The following is a 19961-nucleotide window of genomic DNA, read 5'->3' as shown; positions in this document are numbered from 1 at the left end:
TTTACAGATTGGTAATTTAATAACTGTTCTAAAAAACAATGAAAATTGTAATTTGCCAGTCAACATATACTCATCGGGTTTCCTTCCATTACACACAGCTTCGAGTCTCACACGAGGCAATTCTCTCTGTACATACCTTCCAAGTTCTTCTCCAATCTCATAATAATCCTCAATGTTCTCCTGCCTGAACACTGTCATGGTGTCTCAAAGCTCTGTACGAGGGAGCCTCCTAACGCACCTCCAATTCATCACCACATAACCAGAGAGCCAGATCCTTCGTGCATTCTTAAATTACCTTCTGCAATGAAGAAGAAAAAATACTCATTAATATATTGAATGTGTACACAAAAAGTGTTTCTCTTACTGCATTTTGAAAGTAGAATAACTCAATTATGGGAACCCATAAAAACCCATATGGTAAAACAAACTTACAACATGCACACCCATAACAACATGTTAACGTAATCATATAAAACAGACCACTCGGTAGTCGATGAATGATCATATAGACCTTTTGATTACTCTGGAGCCTGGATAACCTCTGTAACAGAGGCTATTGGGTAATAAGCGGGAGGACCGTGACTGAAGCCTTTAAAATAAACTAATTTATTTATTTTTCTTATTTGAATAGATTATTGGATCTGTTTTGCCTAAAGATGCTTTTTTAAGATATAGAGGCTGTTGGATCCTCGTTGTTAACCTGTGAGAGATGGACACAGTCGGCTACAATAAAGGTCTCCGAATGGTTCTATAATGAAAAACATAGACGTGGCGCACAGGGGAAGACAGCATCTGCTCCGATTCCAATTCCTTTTATTGTTTTGTGCAAAAAAATTAAGACAAAACTGCACGAGGTTTCTGACACCCCAGATAAAAAGTCTTGCATTACTTTCTGAGGATCATTATATTTTATTTACGGTATATAGCGGTTCTTACAATACATATATTCAAAAGGAAGGACAAAACTGGAGTGGACAGAGGAAAGACAAACTGACGTAGGTGGCCCTGCTCACATTTATTATTCTTATTATTATTGGCCTTATTATCTGAAACTATCCAAGTTCCAAATCATGATAAACAGTACTAAAAGGAATCATATTTGCCAATCTGACAGCAAAAAAACAATGAATGAATTCAGTCATTCTGGTTTGGGGATTATGAAATAAACATGCAGCCCCCTTTGTTTGCCGGGTTCAGAAATGAATACACTATCCGTGGCGTGGAACGGTGTCATCACAAAACGACATATACTATGCTGGAATTAATGGCAAAATCAAACAAATACCTTTTTTCTGCCTATAACAAATACATTTTTCTAGCAACTGCCATCAAATTATAACACGGCTATACATTAAAAGGTAAGAAGAAAGTCAATGGGGATATCCAATAGCATAATGGTGAGCACAATGTGCAGATGAAACTGTAGCCACTAGATCTGTTGTCCCCTGTAAATACACGTGTATGTGGAAAGTGTTATCTTTGTGGGGGGGGGGATCAGCAGGAATATAGTCATTGGCTTTCACAGTGATTGCTCTGCATTGAGTATTTTGCTCACGAGTTGCTCTTTATATGCGACACACCATGTTTGTTTCTATAGAGGAGTGGACCTGTACTGTCACTGACCCTCCTTTCGTCTGTATCACAGTATAATTTCTTTATTATTTATAATTTCTGTACTTTATTAACATTGCCGACATTCTCATAGGATTATAAATGGATATAGCTATGGACAAACTATTCTAAGCATTTGGGAATGTTATAATGAGGCTGCAAAAAACAAACATAAATCATAGATGTTTCACTTCCTTTAATTATTTTGATAATGCTACACTGAGCCAAAACAAAATTCCATTGCTATAATCTGAGTTGTTTCTTCCTACTATACACACACACATATATACATAAATATATAAACATTTATGTGTGTGTACATAGGTGTACCGCATATGGATATAGATGTGTGTGGCTATATGTGTGCACGCGTGTTTGTATGTATGCATGGACGGGCAGAATAGACGTTAGAATGAGAATGAAAAATGTAAAAGGCAGGCAAGCAAGATAAAAAGAATGGCAAAGATATAAAAGAAAGTGAGGAAAATGTCAGTAATCATGGGGGGGGGATAGGGCAAACAAAATTGCCAAGGAGGGAGGAAAGAATAGAGCAGAAGGGAAAAAAGACCACAAAAGGCAGAAATGAGAGGAAAAGGGGGAAAAAAAACAAGAATCTAAAGTTAGGAAATGACATGCTCCAGGGCCCAAAGATCTCCAATTTGGCCTTGCGTATCCTGAATCTAAGACAAGAACAAGGACTGATTTAGGTCTGACATCAGGATAAACATGCAGAGGAGACAGGCGGAATGGGTCTCCTCTCTCTCCTACAGTATGTTCCTATGACTAATATTCTCCTGGAACAAGAACTGAGCTGGACCTCCACAATAAACAGTTTAGTTAATGAAGATATTTTCACTGATTTAACTATACATTATACAGGATCAACAAAAAGCTCTTGTTCCAGAATACACTCATTGGGGTAAGACCTTCCCAATGCTTATTCCTCCTGCAAATACACCTCCAGACTTTCACTTTGAATAAACCACACGGACCTACGGAAGACAAATCCCTTTAACAATTTAATTTAAAAACAAAAAAACAAACGTATTTTAAAGCATATTTGTTGGTGTTAAAACCAGTAGGAGCCACAAACCGTACATTACAGAGGTTATTTGGGGGTATGGGAGATATTAGTTAATGAGTGATTTATACGGACAGCTTTACATGTGCTCAGGTGGCTTCTTCGTTTGTGCAGGTGGATCTGCCACAATAAAAAAACAAACAAAAAAAAACTGATAATTACATCTGCGTTTATCCCTGGATATTCAAAAATTCCAGGTTGTTATTGGGTCAATAGGGCACACTATTATCTCTTTAGATTTTAACACCCATCATCTACAGTTTAATGCATACGACAGTGGATTGTCCTCTTTAAATTATTGTATCCTCCTCCTGCAAAGGCATGAATGGTTTCTGCAGACCCCCCAGATCTAATGGGATCCCCCCTTAGCATGCGCAGAAAATGTTCCCACTGATTACAATGGGAGTGTTTTCTGATAAGAAGGGTGGTGTGCTGCAGCTTCTTTACCGGTGGGGGTACATGGAAAGCAAACTGTTTGTAAAAGAAATGTTTTGTTTATTTACAATTGCTGCAAAATCTTAGAAATAACAATTTGTTTATATTTTTGGACACTAGCACACCATCTGTATTACAGACAAAAACCCTCATATGTTTCAATGTTTTAAGCGAATTTGGGCTCTGAATTACACACGCATTATTGAACTGCTGTTCAAACTTTTCCCTTAATATTTAACATCATGATATCAGGTGTATAAAGGGGAGAACGTTATCATTAGAGGTAATTCTGAGCCATGCAACTCATAGAATGTTATTTTTGACCTTGAGTTACAGTAACCTTGAGTTACACTATGCATAGGCTAGGGAAGATTTAAGGACATTTCAGCGTGCCAGAGACCCCTCCAAACAAACAATGCATATGAAAGTCTTTTGTAAATACTTTCATTTGGAATTTTTAAACTGGAAAAAAGGGAAACTGCAACTGCACAGCTGCAACAGCTCACCTCCTCTGTGATCTGATGATTGCTGCTGCTGCTGATTGGCTGCTTCATCGGCAGCACTTTCTACACACAAAGGTCTGCACAGACCATGCACATCATTCTCTGAGCTGGCAGTGAAGCGGAGTGGAGGTAAGTATCTCGTACGCATTAAGAAGTTCGGCCGAACACATCTTATGCACAGAAGATAACTGGGCGGCGGGGAAAGGGCAAATGTATGTGTAAAAAGGACGCCATGTAAATTTAAAGGGATCGCTCACCTATCATAAGCTTTTAAATTATTTTGTTTTTAATTCCAGAGGTCAGTAATCAATCATCTTCCCAAATTCCAATCAATCAGTGTCAGGTGTATAAAAAGGATTCCTAAATGTGGCTTTATCACCATAGCAGCCAATAGAATGCTCATGCTGATTGGACAATTCCCTTAGTTGCTATGGTGATAGTGATAACCAAAGTAGTCTACTTTTCAAATGTTGCACCCCATTCTTTTTTTATACATAACTCCCAATGTTTTCACTTAGAATAATTCTTGTTCACTTATCTGAAAAAATAGCTTAATTGGAGGGGTTTCTTTACCTTCTTTTGGTTCAAAAACAGGGCAGGATATGTAAAAAGGTTGAACTTGATAGACTTGGCTAGGTCTCTTTTCAACCTAAACCACTATGTTACCTCTCGGCTGTCTGTGCACGTTCAGTGTTATTAAAAGATCTGGCCTCAGTAGAACAAATTGATGATATACTCCAGTATATGGCATCTCACCAAGTATCTGATCAGAACTGAACCCAGTAGTTCCCCATTTATCTACCAGATTGCTAGCCTTATAGACTGGGTGACTAAAAAAGAGGAACTTTAATAATAACTAAAAACATTAACACGTGTCATGTGTCCACCCCTCTCCCAAGTTGTAGACTCTCAATCTACCTCTAGCTCAACATAACTGATGGGAGTTGTAGTCTATGGGGGGTTGCTGTCAGGCCACTCCGGTCTTATGCCAAAATTAGAATTACATTGTTTAGCCCAACTATAATTCTCTATAATGGTATTTAGTGTGTTGTTGGTCAGTAAGCTAGAACTACACGACAACCTATTTCAACATCACAAACTACTTGGGCGATCCAGAAACACATCTGGAACTCTGCAAAGAATTCTTGCGTAAATACCTACGAAATAATTTCCAAAACAAAAAATGTTAAAGAAAAGTAGGAATAATATTATTTGATGTCCATTACACTCCAGCCATGAGTGAAATCTACCTTTTCCTGTTCCACCAAAACCTTGACCTTACAGACAAGTCTCCTACATAAAAAAAATGCTCAATACATCGTAACTTTTTGTGTATATGGACACTCTCACTCTTTCTGCTGGATAAGCTTTGGCTCCATTATCCCTACCAGCAAACATTTTGCTGACAATCATGAATCAAAATGATTTTCGCTTTCCTAGTCATTTCACATGCGCGCAAACCTTGGTTTATCAGGGAAGTAGATATTATACATATATGCAATAAAGATAAAGAATGCCATATCCACTTCATAGATTACATATACGCCACTCAGTACACAACTAAACTTCAGAGCATTGCCCCATCCAGCTGCTGACTTGGAAACCTTCATCAGGAGTCCACTAGAAAACAAACCACACTGTTCTGAAAACATATCCATTATGCAAAGGCAGCCACATATGGGATTACAGGTCAGGATCTCACAGGAGGTCTCTTAAAGTGAACACATGAAACCAGATTGTTAGGGTAACCTAACACCAATAGTGATCTGAAACCCACAGCGCGGAAAAAAGCTATACCCCCCCCAAAAAAAAATCACAATCCAAACCTAAATGGGAATTGTTCCAGCATTTTGCAGTCAAGCACCATGATACATATACATCACATATTATAATTTTTACATTTACATACATGTACACATGATCTGCTTGGCTTGATAGCCGTTGATCACTGTCCAATATATCAGTATTCCACTTTGACCTATGTGTACATTACATCACCTTATGTACATAAGTGCAAAAGATTAGCAAGGTAAGGCTGAAGCCACTGCACCGATATCCCCCATTATCCTACCACTCACCCCGATCGGTAAGGGACACAGAGCCCAGCCTTTCGGTGCCCGCCAGCAGATAGCAGAGACGGCCCCTTCTTCCCGATCACCGAGGCAGACTATACAAGCGAAGAAAGGGGAGCCGGGGCTTACCAGACAACACCCCGGCGCCGCAGGACACAAGGCAGGAGGACAATGCAATGGAGCAGCATGCGTTCTGCGCACAGCCCGCCAGCCAGCGGTGGAACGTCTGCTCGGGATCGAACGCCCCGACTCCCACAGCAGCTCCACCAGCCCAGGGTGCTCACAATGACTGGGAGAGGAGGAGGGGAGAGGCAGCAACAACGGGGAGGGGGAAGGAAAAAGGAGGGCTGCAATGTGTCAGGTACATGAGAGGAGGAGGAGGAGGAGACACGGAAATCACGGAGGGGGAGCGCGCAGGGCAGTGTGCTGGGCTCGGTTTGGGGGATTGTGTTCCGTTCGGTTATGGACGGGGAAGGTATCGTATAAGGAGTACCTGTTATTCCTGTGAAACCGCACAGGACATGCCACCCCCGTCCTCGTACACGTTCACACACTCCCCATTCCCCAGCGAGAGACAATCAGTGCTCATTGCATTTTACACACAAGGCAATGTCAGTATGTAGGGTTTGCACTGAAAATGCCACAGTGGAGCAGGCTGCCCAGATACTAAGGGCTGTGTTGGGAAGATGAGCTGACCTTTTGGCCATCAGGTCCACTTGGAGACCTCAGTGTTCTAGGGAGTGGGGCCCAGGTGATCTGGGCTCTCTTTGGAGAGAGTTGTTTAATGAAGGGGATCACAGAAGGCAATGACTGGGGACTCCTGCAAGGCCAGCCCAAAACATTGTGCTGCCTGGGTCCTAGGATGAAATGCTGTCCCCCCAACACCAAAGCCATTATGTTATAGCATGTTTAATAAATTCACTCTCTCACGCTCTTATTCATGCTCATTCACACTTTCTGTAAATGTCTTTCTACCTACTCCGCTTCTCCTTTTCCCGCAGCTTAGCTTTTTCTCTGGCCTATCTCCATGAACCTGGCCTCCAGGTGCACTTTTGCAAAAGGCGGAGCTTCTGGGCACACCCTATGCGCCAACTGGAGAAATTGGATAGTCTGTCCATGTGGCCCCACCCCTTTTACGGAAGTGCTCCGAGAGGTCAGAATAATGCAGATAGATTCATGGAGAAAAGAGGGCAGCAGTTCTCTGTCTCCACTAAACTCTCCAGAAAGAACATGAATTGGAACAGCAAATTTACGCCCCTATCAAAAGGCCATCTGGGTCCCATCGACCCACCAGGACCGATATAAGTTTTGGCTCTGACTCCTGGTCTGCTGGCTCTTTCTCAAGAGTTTGGCCCATGTTCTCGACAAACACACCGAAGTTTGGGAAAAAAAAATAGTCATATTGTGTAATATTATTATAACAAATTAACATATATTGTATACAATGTCTAGGCATAAGGCTATCTTGAATATAAGAATACCAAGGACCAAGTAAGGTTTCAGGTTTTTAGAGCAGTTAAAATGGGCAGACCAGATGGGCTTAATGGTTCTTTATCGTCAAATTTTATGTTTCTTTGTCAGAAACATATGCACTACTGGTTAAATAAATTATTAAATTAGAAATGATTACCTATATGTATCAATAACATATTTATCAAGATGACATATCTCCCACTTGATTTAATGAGGGACCCAGCATTTTGAAACTGTTGAAGTGGCAGAGCATTTGATGGAGTTGTTTCTGGAAGGTTGTGCATCGGATTTGTAACCTGTGTGTCCCAGGGAGTTTTCCATCCATTTTCCTGTGTTCCATCAGGTTAGCTAGGACAATGGAAGCATCAGTTAGTGTTTGGTGATTGATGAATTACTGTCTTAAAATAAATGTCTTTACAAATTGTCTACTTTAGACAGATGCTTTTCAATACCTTTGTGACTGCAACACTTTTATGCATATCCATTCCTGGGAACTTCCCAGGGTAGGCTGCCTGGAGCTTTCCATCTTGTGAATGGGAAGGGCTAGCCCCAGACAGCCTTAGGATGGAGGGTGGTGGGGAAATGGGTGTGGAGTAGGCGGAAAAGGGGGCAATAGTGGGCATCAAGCATCACTCCTCTACCTGGGGAAATATGAAACTGAGCTAGAGAAGCAGAACTACAGGGCTAAGACTGCAGGTCAAACATGGAGAGTTTCCAGGTATTTTTCCAGAAGTGGATGTAGTCAGTTAGGTAAGCCAATTAGGGTATGATTCAATCTTGGTAAGAAGTCATAGATAAACCAACTTAGGGAGTTAAATATGTTCCACATATACATACCTCGGAACACTCCAGGTGAAACCCAGAATCTCTTCTTTTCCTGGCCTCCACGTCAATTTATTCTTTCTCCAGGCAGGAGAGCAGTGTTTGGACCCACACGCACCCACCTCCCAAAGGGTTTTTAAGGGGCTAGCCGTGCCCTTTCAGAGAACCACTGTCCAAGAAGAGAGAGAGCACCAGATACCCAACTTTGGAAAGTTCCCAAATGTGCACATATATAATTGGAATGGGAATCCAAGAGGGTTTATTGGAAATATCAAATAGGCATAATATAGGGATTAAAAGTGTTTTATTATGTATTATTACAGCTACAGTAATATTATCACTACTGTTTTTTATTTTAGACTCTATGCATGACAACTTCCTTTACTGTACACCATTTGAGTCTACTATAATGCCTGGTCATAGCCTTGGCACTAATAAATACATGAAAAGAGAATATAGGTAATAATAATATACTGCTATCTGTCTCGCTTTATGCGTTTTGGCATTTGTATCAAGGCATTATGTAAGGATCAAATTCTAATATATGTGACATGAGGCTTTAGAACCCCAAAAATCTTGAGGGGGGGGGTAATTCAAAGTCTGGGCTAAGAGAGATCCACTTTACTTCATTTGAGCAAATATGTATTTGTGCAAGAGAGAATGTAGGGGCTTGTAATACGAGGCCAGGAGGTATGGGTGATTCATTGCACCAAGCCGACATCTTTATGGGGGGGTATATGCGAGACAGAAAGAAAAAATGTATATGGGGAACAGAATGTTTGTACCTAGCAGCCAATCTGGGTTTTCCCTGTTTCAACACCTATGGACTTACCTTTAAATACACATATGTACAAAACTAAGCCTAGTAAGCATCTATTTAGTGAAGTTTCTGGGAACAGTTATCTTAAAAATGATGATACTTCCTGGATAGAAATAGTTATGTTATTTCAGCTGGACATTGAGTTTAAGTGGTGCGCTCATTGGAGTTCCCCATTTTATTGTCCTGGCAATCAGCCCTGTGACAGGGGGGGCAGAATTAACTTGTCCAGCTTTGTTATAGCGAAAGGCTTGTAAGGAGGTCACCTCCTCGATAAACAAGGAATGTAGCATTCTGAACCATGCTCACAAAAACTTCTGAACAATATCCGGTTGCCTAGCAACTGAAAACAATAGAGTACTGGTGGTCTGGGCACTGATTTGCAAATGTACAACACAGTTTGCACTGAAACTAAATTCTCACAAATAGTTTGAAATGTGTAGAATGAGGAAACTTTACATTTTGTAGTAGAAGAAGCAAAATATTTTCAAAAAAATGCCTGTTCTACGGAAATGAAATTATTGTGAATATGAGAGATGATTTCAGTTAGTGGATCACCGGGATTAAAAAATTCTGCTGTGATTATCACGTATTGAACTTAAGTCACTTTGGTTACAAATGCATAAATAAAACCTGCCAGTAGAAAAGTTATATTCATTAAAAGTGTCACCTTCCTATGCACAAAGATGTATGGGCATAAGGACTAGAAGGTTAGAATGAATGCAAGGAATTCAATGAAGTGATTTGATTACATCCTGTTTATTAAAGGAAAAGTTGGGATCTTGTTAAAATCAAGAAAATACATTTTCTCAGTTATTACATACATACTTATGTCTGATGGGGTCTGGCGATGCTTTGCAATACTTTCCACTTATGAAGCCTAGGGCGCGAAACGCTAAATACATAACCTAAACTCTTTGTGGTCATATTACTAAAGTAGTGGCAATGTTTCCCACAAACAAGCAAACAATACCTTATACTTTGGCTGTGTAAAAACATACCATTCATGTAGCAACACATGCAAGATTCTAGGACTATAACATTTCTAAGAAAAAATATTTTTAGTATGCCATAAATATATGTGCTATTGTAAGGACTCCACGGAGCCATGAAAATAAAATAAAAATAATACACTGCTAACTCATACTCTTTATAATCTACAGTATATAGCAAAACATTACTTCAATAACGTGAGTTTTCAGATAAGAGAAACACATTTGTCGAGTTTTAGGTGAGTTTCCAATTTGTCAACATTAGCGTTGGCTTTGTTTCCCATGGAATAACTGTGTTTGGAACATGGAGCCATCATAACAGGTAAGGGTGTGCCATTTAAGAAAACAGAAAGAGAACAATAGCCCACTCAGGATTTACATTCATCAATATTTTACTTGGGTTTTGCATTTGAATTGGATAATAAAATTAAACTTCATATGTGTCAACATTCCCAAACTTACAAGGACAAGCTCAACAACCAGGAGTATGTCCTGTTTACTGGAATAAGGCATTGTTCTTTCTGAGACAGGATCTGTGATCACACATGGCGAAATGAAGGCAGCTCAAAAGATGTGCAGATGGTCAGTTGAAAGATGAAGTAAAGATGGTGTACCAGAAGACAAGCTAATATCAAATCCAAAAGAATACAGGACATATTTGTCAACCAAACATTAATTCAGGCATCAAATTAGCTTTTAATCTTTTGAGTGTTGAAGTTATTTTTGCTATAGTTGTACCAGAGTAGGTGCAACAGAACCTATTCTGGTCAAGGCAGGAGGCATAGGTGGGCAGCAGCCCCTCTATGGCTTCTTAATGGCTGAATTATTTCTGTACTATGAACTAGAAGGTTCAGGAGGAAGTTCAGGGCTTTATTCCCTTTAACATTTCCCTATCTTTGCCAACTTATGCAAAAAAAAAACAAAAAAGAAAAAGCCCTTACATCCAATTGCCCTAGCACTACATGTAAAAAGTATGACACGCCGCCCCTGTTCACTATACCTAAACCCCTTATGCTAGAAGTATTAAAAAATACTACCCTATAGGGTATGATTTAAGGGATGCATGTGGCCCTCTGGAAATAAAACGTACATTTTATGGGTGCAAATATGTATAATATGTGCAATTTCTGTGAATGCATCAAACACAGAAAAGGGGAATCTTAATTTAACCCACATATGGTAAAAATGGCTAAAATGTACAGAAATTGGGCTACTAAAATAAATATATAAATATATATATATACTGCTTATGTAAACACAGCATTACATGGGTATCAAAAATTATTGAGCCACTAGGTTCTCGGCTTATGTGCATTAAATGGGAAATGAGATGAGATCACAAAATCATAGGTATAAGTTGTGTTTTCATATGCCATTTAAGTGCTTTGTAAACCCCATTTGTAACGGCCAGTTAGTTAACAGTAATATAGATGTCAGTTACAGGGATATCTCATGCTTCTTCCAAATTCAGTAAAATCCGCACTGCTAATGAGGCAAGGTAAAGGTTTATTTTTTATTTGTATGTAAATGTAAAGTTAGTGAGTGTGGTAAAACCTGTTAATTTGCCGGTTAATCTGTTATTTTTTGGTGCACCCTTACTAAGGTGCATGCTGTTCCACTTGACTGATTTTGCTCAAACTATTATTGTGTTTAGGTATACCTGTAATACAAAGAAAATGTTACTAAGAATAGAACATTTTGAGCATTTGAATAACAAAAGATGATTGCTAGTTTTGCAGAGCTCATGAACGGGAGTCTTGGGAAAAATAGACACATTTTGGACAAAAGAAGAAAAACACGAAAGGTATTACTTGACTTAATACAAATGATATTGAGGTTGATATTTAGGTTTTTGTGGCACCATAAACTCATTAACATACTTCCCAGAAACTATTCAGGCTAGGCCAGTTTAAAATCTCTCTTGCTCCTTTTAGAATGCAGGATGGTGGTGTGTCTGGTTTAAGGAAGTGGTGCATAGGTACTGGACTAGCTGGGATGGGTAGCATCAGGGCAGGACCTGGTTAGAGCAGACCTAGTAATCAGATTTGATTTTCAAAGCCTATGAGTGATATCTGCAGTATATTGTGGCTTGGCTTGAGTATTAGGTACAGTCAGGGCCAGACTGGGAATGAAAAGCAGCCCTGGAAACATTTGGAGACCAGCCCCATATAGTTTATCACGCGGTCGAGCTCTTGTACCAACACATACCCCTTATACATACCCGAGTCACACTATCTGTTATACAAATAACTATAAAACATTCATTTTTTCACATTATTTGCATTAAAATGCCAGAAAGCAAAAGTGTTAAAAGGCCCTAATAAATAAAATACATTAGACATAATGGAATCAAAGCATTTGCTACTGCAAACATTTTAAGTTGAAAAAGTTCAATTTTATTCAGTGGAACAAAACAGTGATCACATTATTCTTCATGATATTCTTGTAAGAAAAACTGTTATTTCTTTATTAATTCATGTAAACTATTTTTTCATATTTTATAAAAGCTGTGATTGAGAAAAATATTTTTTTGTTTTCATTTTCTTTTATTTGCCAACCTGCCCCCCCAGTTATGCACATCTGCCCCCAGGCTTGCCACTCTGCCCCCAGAAATGCCTTATACCCTCCTATATACCACTCTGCCCCGTGATATGCCTTTTAACCCCTTTATGCCACTCTGCCTCCAGAAATGCCCTTTGACCCCCTATATGCCACTCTGCCTCCAGAAATGCCTTATACTCTGGCATATAGGGGTTAAGAGGCATATCATGGGACAGAGTGGCATATAAGGGGTTGTCAGGTGGGGGGTGTGGAGCGTCGCGCAGGCACCACCACACAAAGTCCAGTAACGCAGTACAAAAAGGGGCAAATCCAAGAGAATAGTCGGGGTCACGGTCCAAAGGTCAAGGCAGGCAGCAGACAGCATAAACAGCATAAAAGTTCAGTATACCAGGGACTATAGAGGTCACAAGCAAGAACTAAGCTTAACAAAGAAGCACTGGTGTAGAGGGATTATATAGGGGCAGGTAAAGAGAAGTCTGCCCCCTAGCACCTGATCCCCTCCCACACTAAGTGCCTGCTCCCCTCCCTTCTGATACACCTGAGTGGAGGGAGACAGGGCAGTATCTACCTCTTCCCCCTCCCTCGGGTGTCTGTTGGAGAGGGAGGTTACATCAACGGGGCTAAGCCCCGCCCCCTCCTCTTCAGGAGCGCGGCGCGTGCGAGGCAGTCCGTGCATGCTGACCGCGAGGTCGGGAGGTCCGCGGGCAGGAGTAGACCTCTTGCTCGACGGTTCCCGCGACGAGGGAACTGAGACTCTACGTGGCGCACGGTCCTCAGACCATGCGGCCACGTCACAAGGAGGCCGGCCGACGGGGACCGCGGTCTGAGGCGACGGACCCCGCAATAAGGTAGGTGGTCCCCGCCGGGTCTGATATACCCCCCCGTACGAGCGACCCCCGGGCGCGACGGGGAACAGGGCGACCAGGATGGGTGCGATGGAAGGATCGGATCTTAGCAGGGGCGTGAACGTTGGCCAGGGGTTCCCATGACCTTTCCTCCGGGCCGAATCCCTTCCATAGTACGAGGTACTCAAAGTGACCCCTGCGGATGCGTGAGTCCAGGATGCTTTCCACCTCGTATTCCTTGTCGTCGTCCACCAGGAGGAGGAGGTACCGTCACAGGCGTCCTGTGGAGGGACCTATTTCTTCACCAATGATACGTGGAACGTGGGATGAAGACCCCAGGAGGCAGGGAGCTGGAGCCTGACTGCAGCAGGACCGACCAAAGCGGTGACGAGGAAGGGTCCTAGATAGGTGGGACCCAACTTCTTGGAGGGTGTCCCAGTGGGTATGTATTTGGAGGAGAGCCACACCTTGTCGCCCACTTGAAGTGGGGTATGTGGCCGGTGGTGCTTATCGAACTGTTTCTTGTGGTGGGCTTGGGCTTTCTGCAGCGCGGCTGTTAGGACCGGGACGGTTTGTTGTAAAAGCTGGATACGGTCCCGGGCCGGAGGGACTCCCTCGGTGGAAGGGAGGTTGAAGAGAAAGGAAGGGTTGTACCCGTAAACCGCTTTGAAGGGGGACATCCCTATGGACCGTTGTAGGTGGTTGTTGTACGAGAACTCCGCTAGTGGTAACAAGGAGAGCCAATCATCTTGGAGATGTGAGACGTAGCAGCGCAAGTATTGCTCCAGGATTTGGTTCACCCGTTCAGTCTGGCCATTGGTACAGGTGATAGGCGGAGGACAAACAGCGACGGACTCCCAGACCCTTACAGAACACCTTCCAGAATCGGGACGTGAACTGGGTACCACGGTCCGACAACACGGTGTGGGGAGTCCCATGCAGTCGGTATATGGAATGCAAAAACAGGTCGGCTGTCTTGGCCGCGGTGGGTAGCACAGTGGTGGGGACGAAATGCGCCATTTTTGTGAGACGATCCACCACCACCATGACTGTGTTGTGGCCTTGTGAGGGAGGTAGGTCCACGATGAAGTCAACGGTGATGTCTTTCCACGGTTGATCGGGTATGGCGAGGGGTTGCAGGAGTCCCGCTGTTTTGGTTGTGGGTTTCTTGGATCGTGCACACACGGAGCATGAGTGGACGTACTGCTCGATGTCTTTCGACATAGTCGGCCACCGGAAGTACCGTTGGGCGAGGTCCCAGGTCTGACGGTATCCTCCATGACCAGAGGAAGGAAGATCGTGGACTGTGCGGAGTACTGCGCGTCTCGCCAGGAGGGGTACGTACACCAACCCATCTTTCAGAAACAGGCCCTGAGAGGCCCTGCAAGTCAATGTCTCTTGTTCGGAGTGTAAGGTTTGACTGTGTTTGCGGAGGTCATCCATGATGGATGTCTGTACGCCCAAGAAGTGTGCTGACTGCAGGATACTGTCTTGTGACGAGACGGGGTCCCCCATCGGGTCATGCAACCTGGATAAGGCGTTGGCCTTGGTGTTCTTTGTCCCGGGTCTATAGGTGATATTGAGTGGGAAGCAAGTGAAAAACAACGCCCATCTGGCTTGCCGAGGGCAGAGTCTCTTGGCTGTACGGAGGTATTCCAAGTTGCGATGATCTGTGAACACTGTGATGGGGTACAGTGCTCCCTCTAGCAGGTGCCGCCACTCCTCCAAGGCCATCTTGATAGCCAGGAGTTCCCGGTCCCCCACGTTGTAGTTGCTCTCAGCCGGGGAGAGTCGTTTGGAGAAGTAGGAGGGCGGATGGAGTAGGTCTTGTGCTCCATTGCGCTGAGAGAGAACGGCACCCACAGCGGTCTCTGACGCATCCCCTCCAACCAGTAGGCCTTCAGAGGATCTGGGAGTACGAGGATGGGGGCTGTGGTGAACTGCTGTTTAAGCATGTCGAATGCCTTTTGCGCGGGTGGTGTCCACCGGAACGTGGTATGTTTCTTGGTCAGACTGGTGATGGGGAGTACCAGGCGAGAGAACCCCTTGATGAACCGCCTGTAGAAGTTGGCGAAACCGATAAATCTTGCCTTGACCGAGTTCGGGACAGGCCATTGCTGGATCGCCATCACCTTCCTTGGGTCCATCTCTATCTTCCCAGGGGTGATTATGAACCCCAGGAACTCCACCCTGGTGGTTTCGAAGGTGCACTTGGATAGCTTGGCATATAGGTGGTTCTGGAGCAGCCGAGTTAGGACTAGTGCCATGTGCTTTCGGTGTTCTGTGAGTGAGGAAGAGTAGACGAGGATGTCGTCCAAGTAGACCACTACATACGAGTCCAGCACGTCCCGGAACACGTCGTTCAGGAAACGCTGAAACGTGGCTGGTGAATTACAGAGACCAAACGGCATGACCATGTACTCGTAATGTCCGTATCGGGTACGAAAAGCCGTCTTCCATTCGTCCCCCTTCCGGATGCGATCCAGGTTGTAGGCACCAAGGAGATCAATCTTGGAGTACACTTGCGCCCCCCGAAGGTGGTCCATGAGTTCGGGAATCAGAGGCAGGGGGTACTTATTTTTGATGGTTATGTGGTTCAATTCTCTGTAATCGACGCAAGGTCGAAGACCTCCGTCTTTTTTCCCGATGAAGAAGATCCCGGCGCCGGCTGGGGAAGTGGAAGGTCTGATGAAGCCTTTCCGCAGGTTGTCCTCTATGTACTCGGGTCCCGAGAGGGGAAAGATACGACCGAACGGAATGGGAGCCCCCGGGAGGAGATCTATCGGACAGTCATAGGGTCTGTGTGGTGGAAGACGTTCGGCTTCCTTAGGGTAAAAAAACGGAGGCAAAACAATGGTATGGGGCTGGTAGCGTAGGAGCCCCAGCAGAAGGAGTCGACGAAGGCTCGAGAAGGGAGAGCGTAGCACCCGCAATACAGTGTTGAACACAAAAGGCCGAACAAAACGTGACTTTTCCTGACAACCACTTTATTGCTGGATCATGTTTACAGAGCCAGGGAAGACCCAGGATGAGAGGGTACGTGGGGGTGTGTACAAGGTTGAGGACCACTGTCTCGTGATGTGCCGTTCCGATGGTAAGGCGAAGAGGGATGGTCTCGGTGGTAATTGGTCCGGATGTTATCGGTCTCCCGTCTACCAGTCGTACTTCGAGGGGGTGGTCCCGGAGACGTGTGGGGGTGTGTAGGCGGTGTGCTAGGTCAGCGTCCAGAAAGCTTTCGCTGGCCCCGGAATCCAGGATGGCGTGTAGGGGTACAGACTTATCGCCCCACTGCAACAACACCGGAAGGGAGAGGTGAGAGGCAGCACCGTTGAGACATAGAGAGGTACGCAAAGACGTGGCCTTACCTCCAGGCGGTGCTAGTGGGCATACATGAACCAAGTGCCTCCGGCTTCCCGCAATACATGCACAGGTTCTCGTTCATCCGTCTGGTTCTTTCGGCTGTCGACAGGGGTCCTCTTGCCACACCGATTTGCATGGGTTCTACGGCATCAGAAGAGGAAGGGCCCGGAGTCGTAGTCGGAGGACGGTTGGCGAAGCCAGGGCGAGAGAGAGGTAGAGGACCCCACTCTATGCGACGTTCCCGGAGACGGCGATCCAATTGAGTGACAGCGTGGATGATGGCCTCCAGAGTAGCCGGGGGGTCCACCCGGGCTAATTCGTCCTTGAGGGGCTCTGCTAACCCGAGCCGGAACTGATGGAGCAGAGCAGGTTCATTCCACCGAGTCTCTGTGGCAAGGCTCCGGAACTCTGCAATGTAGTCCTCCACCGGCTTGCGTCCTTGTCGGTGCCATTGTCACTGTCCTGAAACAAGACCATCTGCCGCAAAAGCTATGATCTGAGGTTCAGCATTCATGTGATTTTTTGTGGCCTCGTCCCCTGCTACAATACATTAATTACCTTATTCTGTACTGTCCCTTTTCTGTCTCTTTCCAGAAAAGTTATGAAAAAAGGCAAAATCCTTAAGGACTGGGCTTTTTTTTATTTACCCTTCTTGACCGAGGCTGTATTAATATTTTTGTGGTGCATGTGTTTAGCTGTAATTTTCTTCTCTCTCATTTAGTGTAGCTACACAAATTATTTATTGTTTGCTTTATTCAGGACAAGAAGGGCTTTCTTCTTAATATTTTGATCGTATAATCTAATTTACTATAAAAAAAATATGGTGAAAAGTTGAAAAAAAACTTTCTTACTTTTATTTGAAAAAGCTTTTACTCATCTACCAAAACTAATGGGAAAAAAACTGCTAGTTTAGTAATACCCAATGTTTTTATGTTTTTTTTAGCAAATTATATTTCAAGTGGCTTTTTGCTATTTCAAAACCATTTTCTTCAAATCTGTTCATTCTGCCCCATGTGTTATTAGGGACATCTTTGAAGCTGACCAATTCAGCATATATTTTTGAAAACTACACACCCCAGGGTATTTTAGATGCTGGTATTTTAACTCTTTACATGCACTAATTTTACCACCAGTCATTGTCAACGTTTGTAGTAGTAATTTTTTTTTGTATTCAGGTGTACATTTACAGCTCCTGTTACATATCACTTCAAAACAACACCCCAAATGTGTTCAGCAACATCTCTTGAGTAAAGTGAGTTATTTGGTTATCAGATTATGTCAGCTTGATGTTTTTGTGATAGAACTTACATACATAAAAAGTTTTTTTTATTTATCTATAGTAAAACATCCTTCTGTATTTTCTTTATGGACGTTGGCTATATTGAATAAAAATAAACATAAATAACAATGTTGGGTATTTATTTTTAAACACGCCACCCTAAAGCCTATGGAGTTGTGGAAAGGAGTCTCAAGGTTTTGCAGTCTAGTTAATAATGTTCCCACATAGTAACTGACACTCAACTTGTCACATAGTGAAATGCAATTTTCTGTTCCTTACAAGTACTTATTTGCATACATTTCTATGTTTGTGACTCTTATATTCTTAGAAACCACTTTTTTTTCTGCCTTAGATAATGCTTATGAAAAACCATAATCTGCAAGATGAACACAGTTTTAAACTGAATAAGTGAGAGATAGAGCCCCAGGTAGTTTTACATTTTCTGAAAGCAGGGGAATTGGAAGGTGGCCTGGAGACCTGGGGTGCTTCACCTGAAGAAGTGCTTCAGGTGAAGACTCAGGTGCAAACCCAGAGAATTCCAAGGTATGCCCATATCTACCCATATCCAGTGATATATTTACTTGTGGGGTTGCCAAGCCTTGAACTAGGGCAGCGCCCCCTCCGGCCACCACCCTCCTTGTTCAGCTGTGTGCCTCCCGAGGCAACAGACTTCTGAAAATCCAAGCAGGACAAGGCATCAGCAACCAATTTATTCTTTTCAGGAATATGCCTAGCCTTGACATAAAATTACCAAACACCTGAGCAGGGTAACTGGTATAGATTTCACCCTTAACATATTAATGACCCACACCCACCTGATATTGTCGCAATTCAACAAAATCCTTCTGTTGGCTAAATCCTTACCACAAACTTTCAAAGCCACCACTACTAGAAATAGCTCTAATAATACCATCATTTTTTATCTATCCTGCCTTAATCCACAAACTCGGCCCACTAGCTGTCGCCCATTTTCCTTGCGAAAATATGGCAAACCCTTGAGATCACTCCTACTGTGAAAATGTCCTGAGAGTCGCTATACCTAAAGTCACAGCTAAATTGTAGAACCATTTAACTTTTGAAGAAGAAGGTTCTATCCCCTCAAATTCTCCTTAACCTGCTGGGTTACTCTTACAAGATGATGGAGCTCCTCATCTACCAAGGTGTCTAAAAAAGATCTGGCCCAACAGGATAACCCTGGAAGCAAAATTCAATAAACCCATAAAATGTCCTTATGGTGACCTTGGAAGAATGTAAAACTTCCTGGCAATCTTGGCAATCTTCTTCAAAGGCAGTTTAACTATTATGTTACATATCTATGTGAATTATGATTTCAAAATTGTAAAAACTTTTTGGAGTAAACCGTCTTATCCTTAGCCAAGGGAATACCAGAATACTCAGACAGCTGTAAGAAATAATTCCATACCAGAAACAATTCTAACTGCCCATTCCAAGAAGGACAAGGAAACTTTGAAATAAAAACATGAAGCAAAGGAACCCATTGGCATGAACTTATCAAAATGATAAGACACCAGAAATTTTGATTTAATGATTTCATCATTTAAAGAACTCCCTAGAAAAAGATAAAGGGTGAATTAAAATGCTATTTGGGAACTAAGCAACATATGATTAACCCCTTAAGGACCGGGCTCATTTTTCGTTTTGTACCCTGTGGGACCGAGGCTGTTTTGACACTTTTGTGGTGCTTGTGTTCAGCTGTAATTTTCTCCTCACCCATTTAGTGTACCCACATAAGTTATATATTGTTTTTTTCAGGACAAGATGGGCTTTCTTCAGATACCATTATTTTGATCGTATCATCTTATTTACTATAAAAAAAATAAAAAAAAACATGGTGAAAAATTGAAAAAAAACAAATTTTATGACTTTTATTTGAAAAATCTTTTACTCACCTAAAAAAGCAAGTAAAAAACTAGCTAAATAGATTCTACTACTTGTCCTGAGTTTAGAAATACCCAATGTTTTTATGTTTTTTTGCTGTTTTTTGTAAGTTATAGGGCAATAAGTACAAGCAGCGTTTTATGATTTCCAAATCTTTTTTAACAAATCTGGTCAGTCTGCCTCCATCTCCTCTTTGGAATATCTTTGAAG

General features: G+C 42.7%; 2 protein-coding genes across 5 annotated transcripts in view; one reads left to right on the top strand and one right to left on the bottom strand.

Annotated features, from left to right (window-relative positions):
* DAPK1 (death associated protein kinase 1) overlaps positions 1-5982 on the bottom strand; it is a 69501-nt gene extending 63519 nt beyond the window's left edge. The window contains exons 1-2 of one of the 4 annotated variants that reach the window (XM_053467330.1): positions 5832-5982; positions 137-298 (exon numbers count right to left, since the gene is read on the bottom strand). In XM_053467330.1, coding sequence (XP_053323305.1) covers positions 137-198 — 62 coding nt within the window. In that variant the 5' untranslated portion in view covers positions 199-298; positions 5832-5982. Of the gene's footprint in view, positions 1-136; positions 299-5708 lie in introns of all 4 variants that reach the window. The other 3 variants (XM_053467354.1, XM_053467337.1, XM_053467344.1) reach the window with 3 other exon arrangements.
* Positions 1-19961, top strand: part of ISCA1 (iron-sulfur cluster assembly 1) — a 521537-nt gene that overhangs the window by 180179 nt on the left and 321397 nt on the right. The window lies entirely within an intron of this gene.

Source organism: Spea bombifrons, chromosome 1 (assembly GCF_027358695.1).
Source record: "Spea bombifrons isolate aSpeBom1 chromosome 1, aSpeBom1.2.pri, whole genome shotgun sequence".
Lineage (NCBI taxonomy): Eukaryota > Metazoa > Chordata > Amphibia > Anura > Pelobatidae > Spea > Spea bombifrons.
This window is presented reverse-complemented; position numbering and strand designations above follow the sequence as displayed.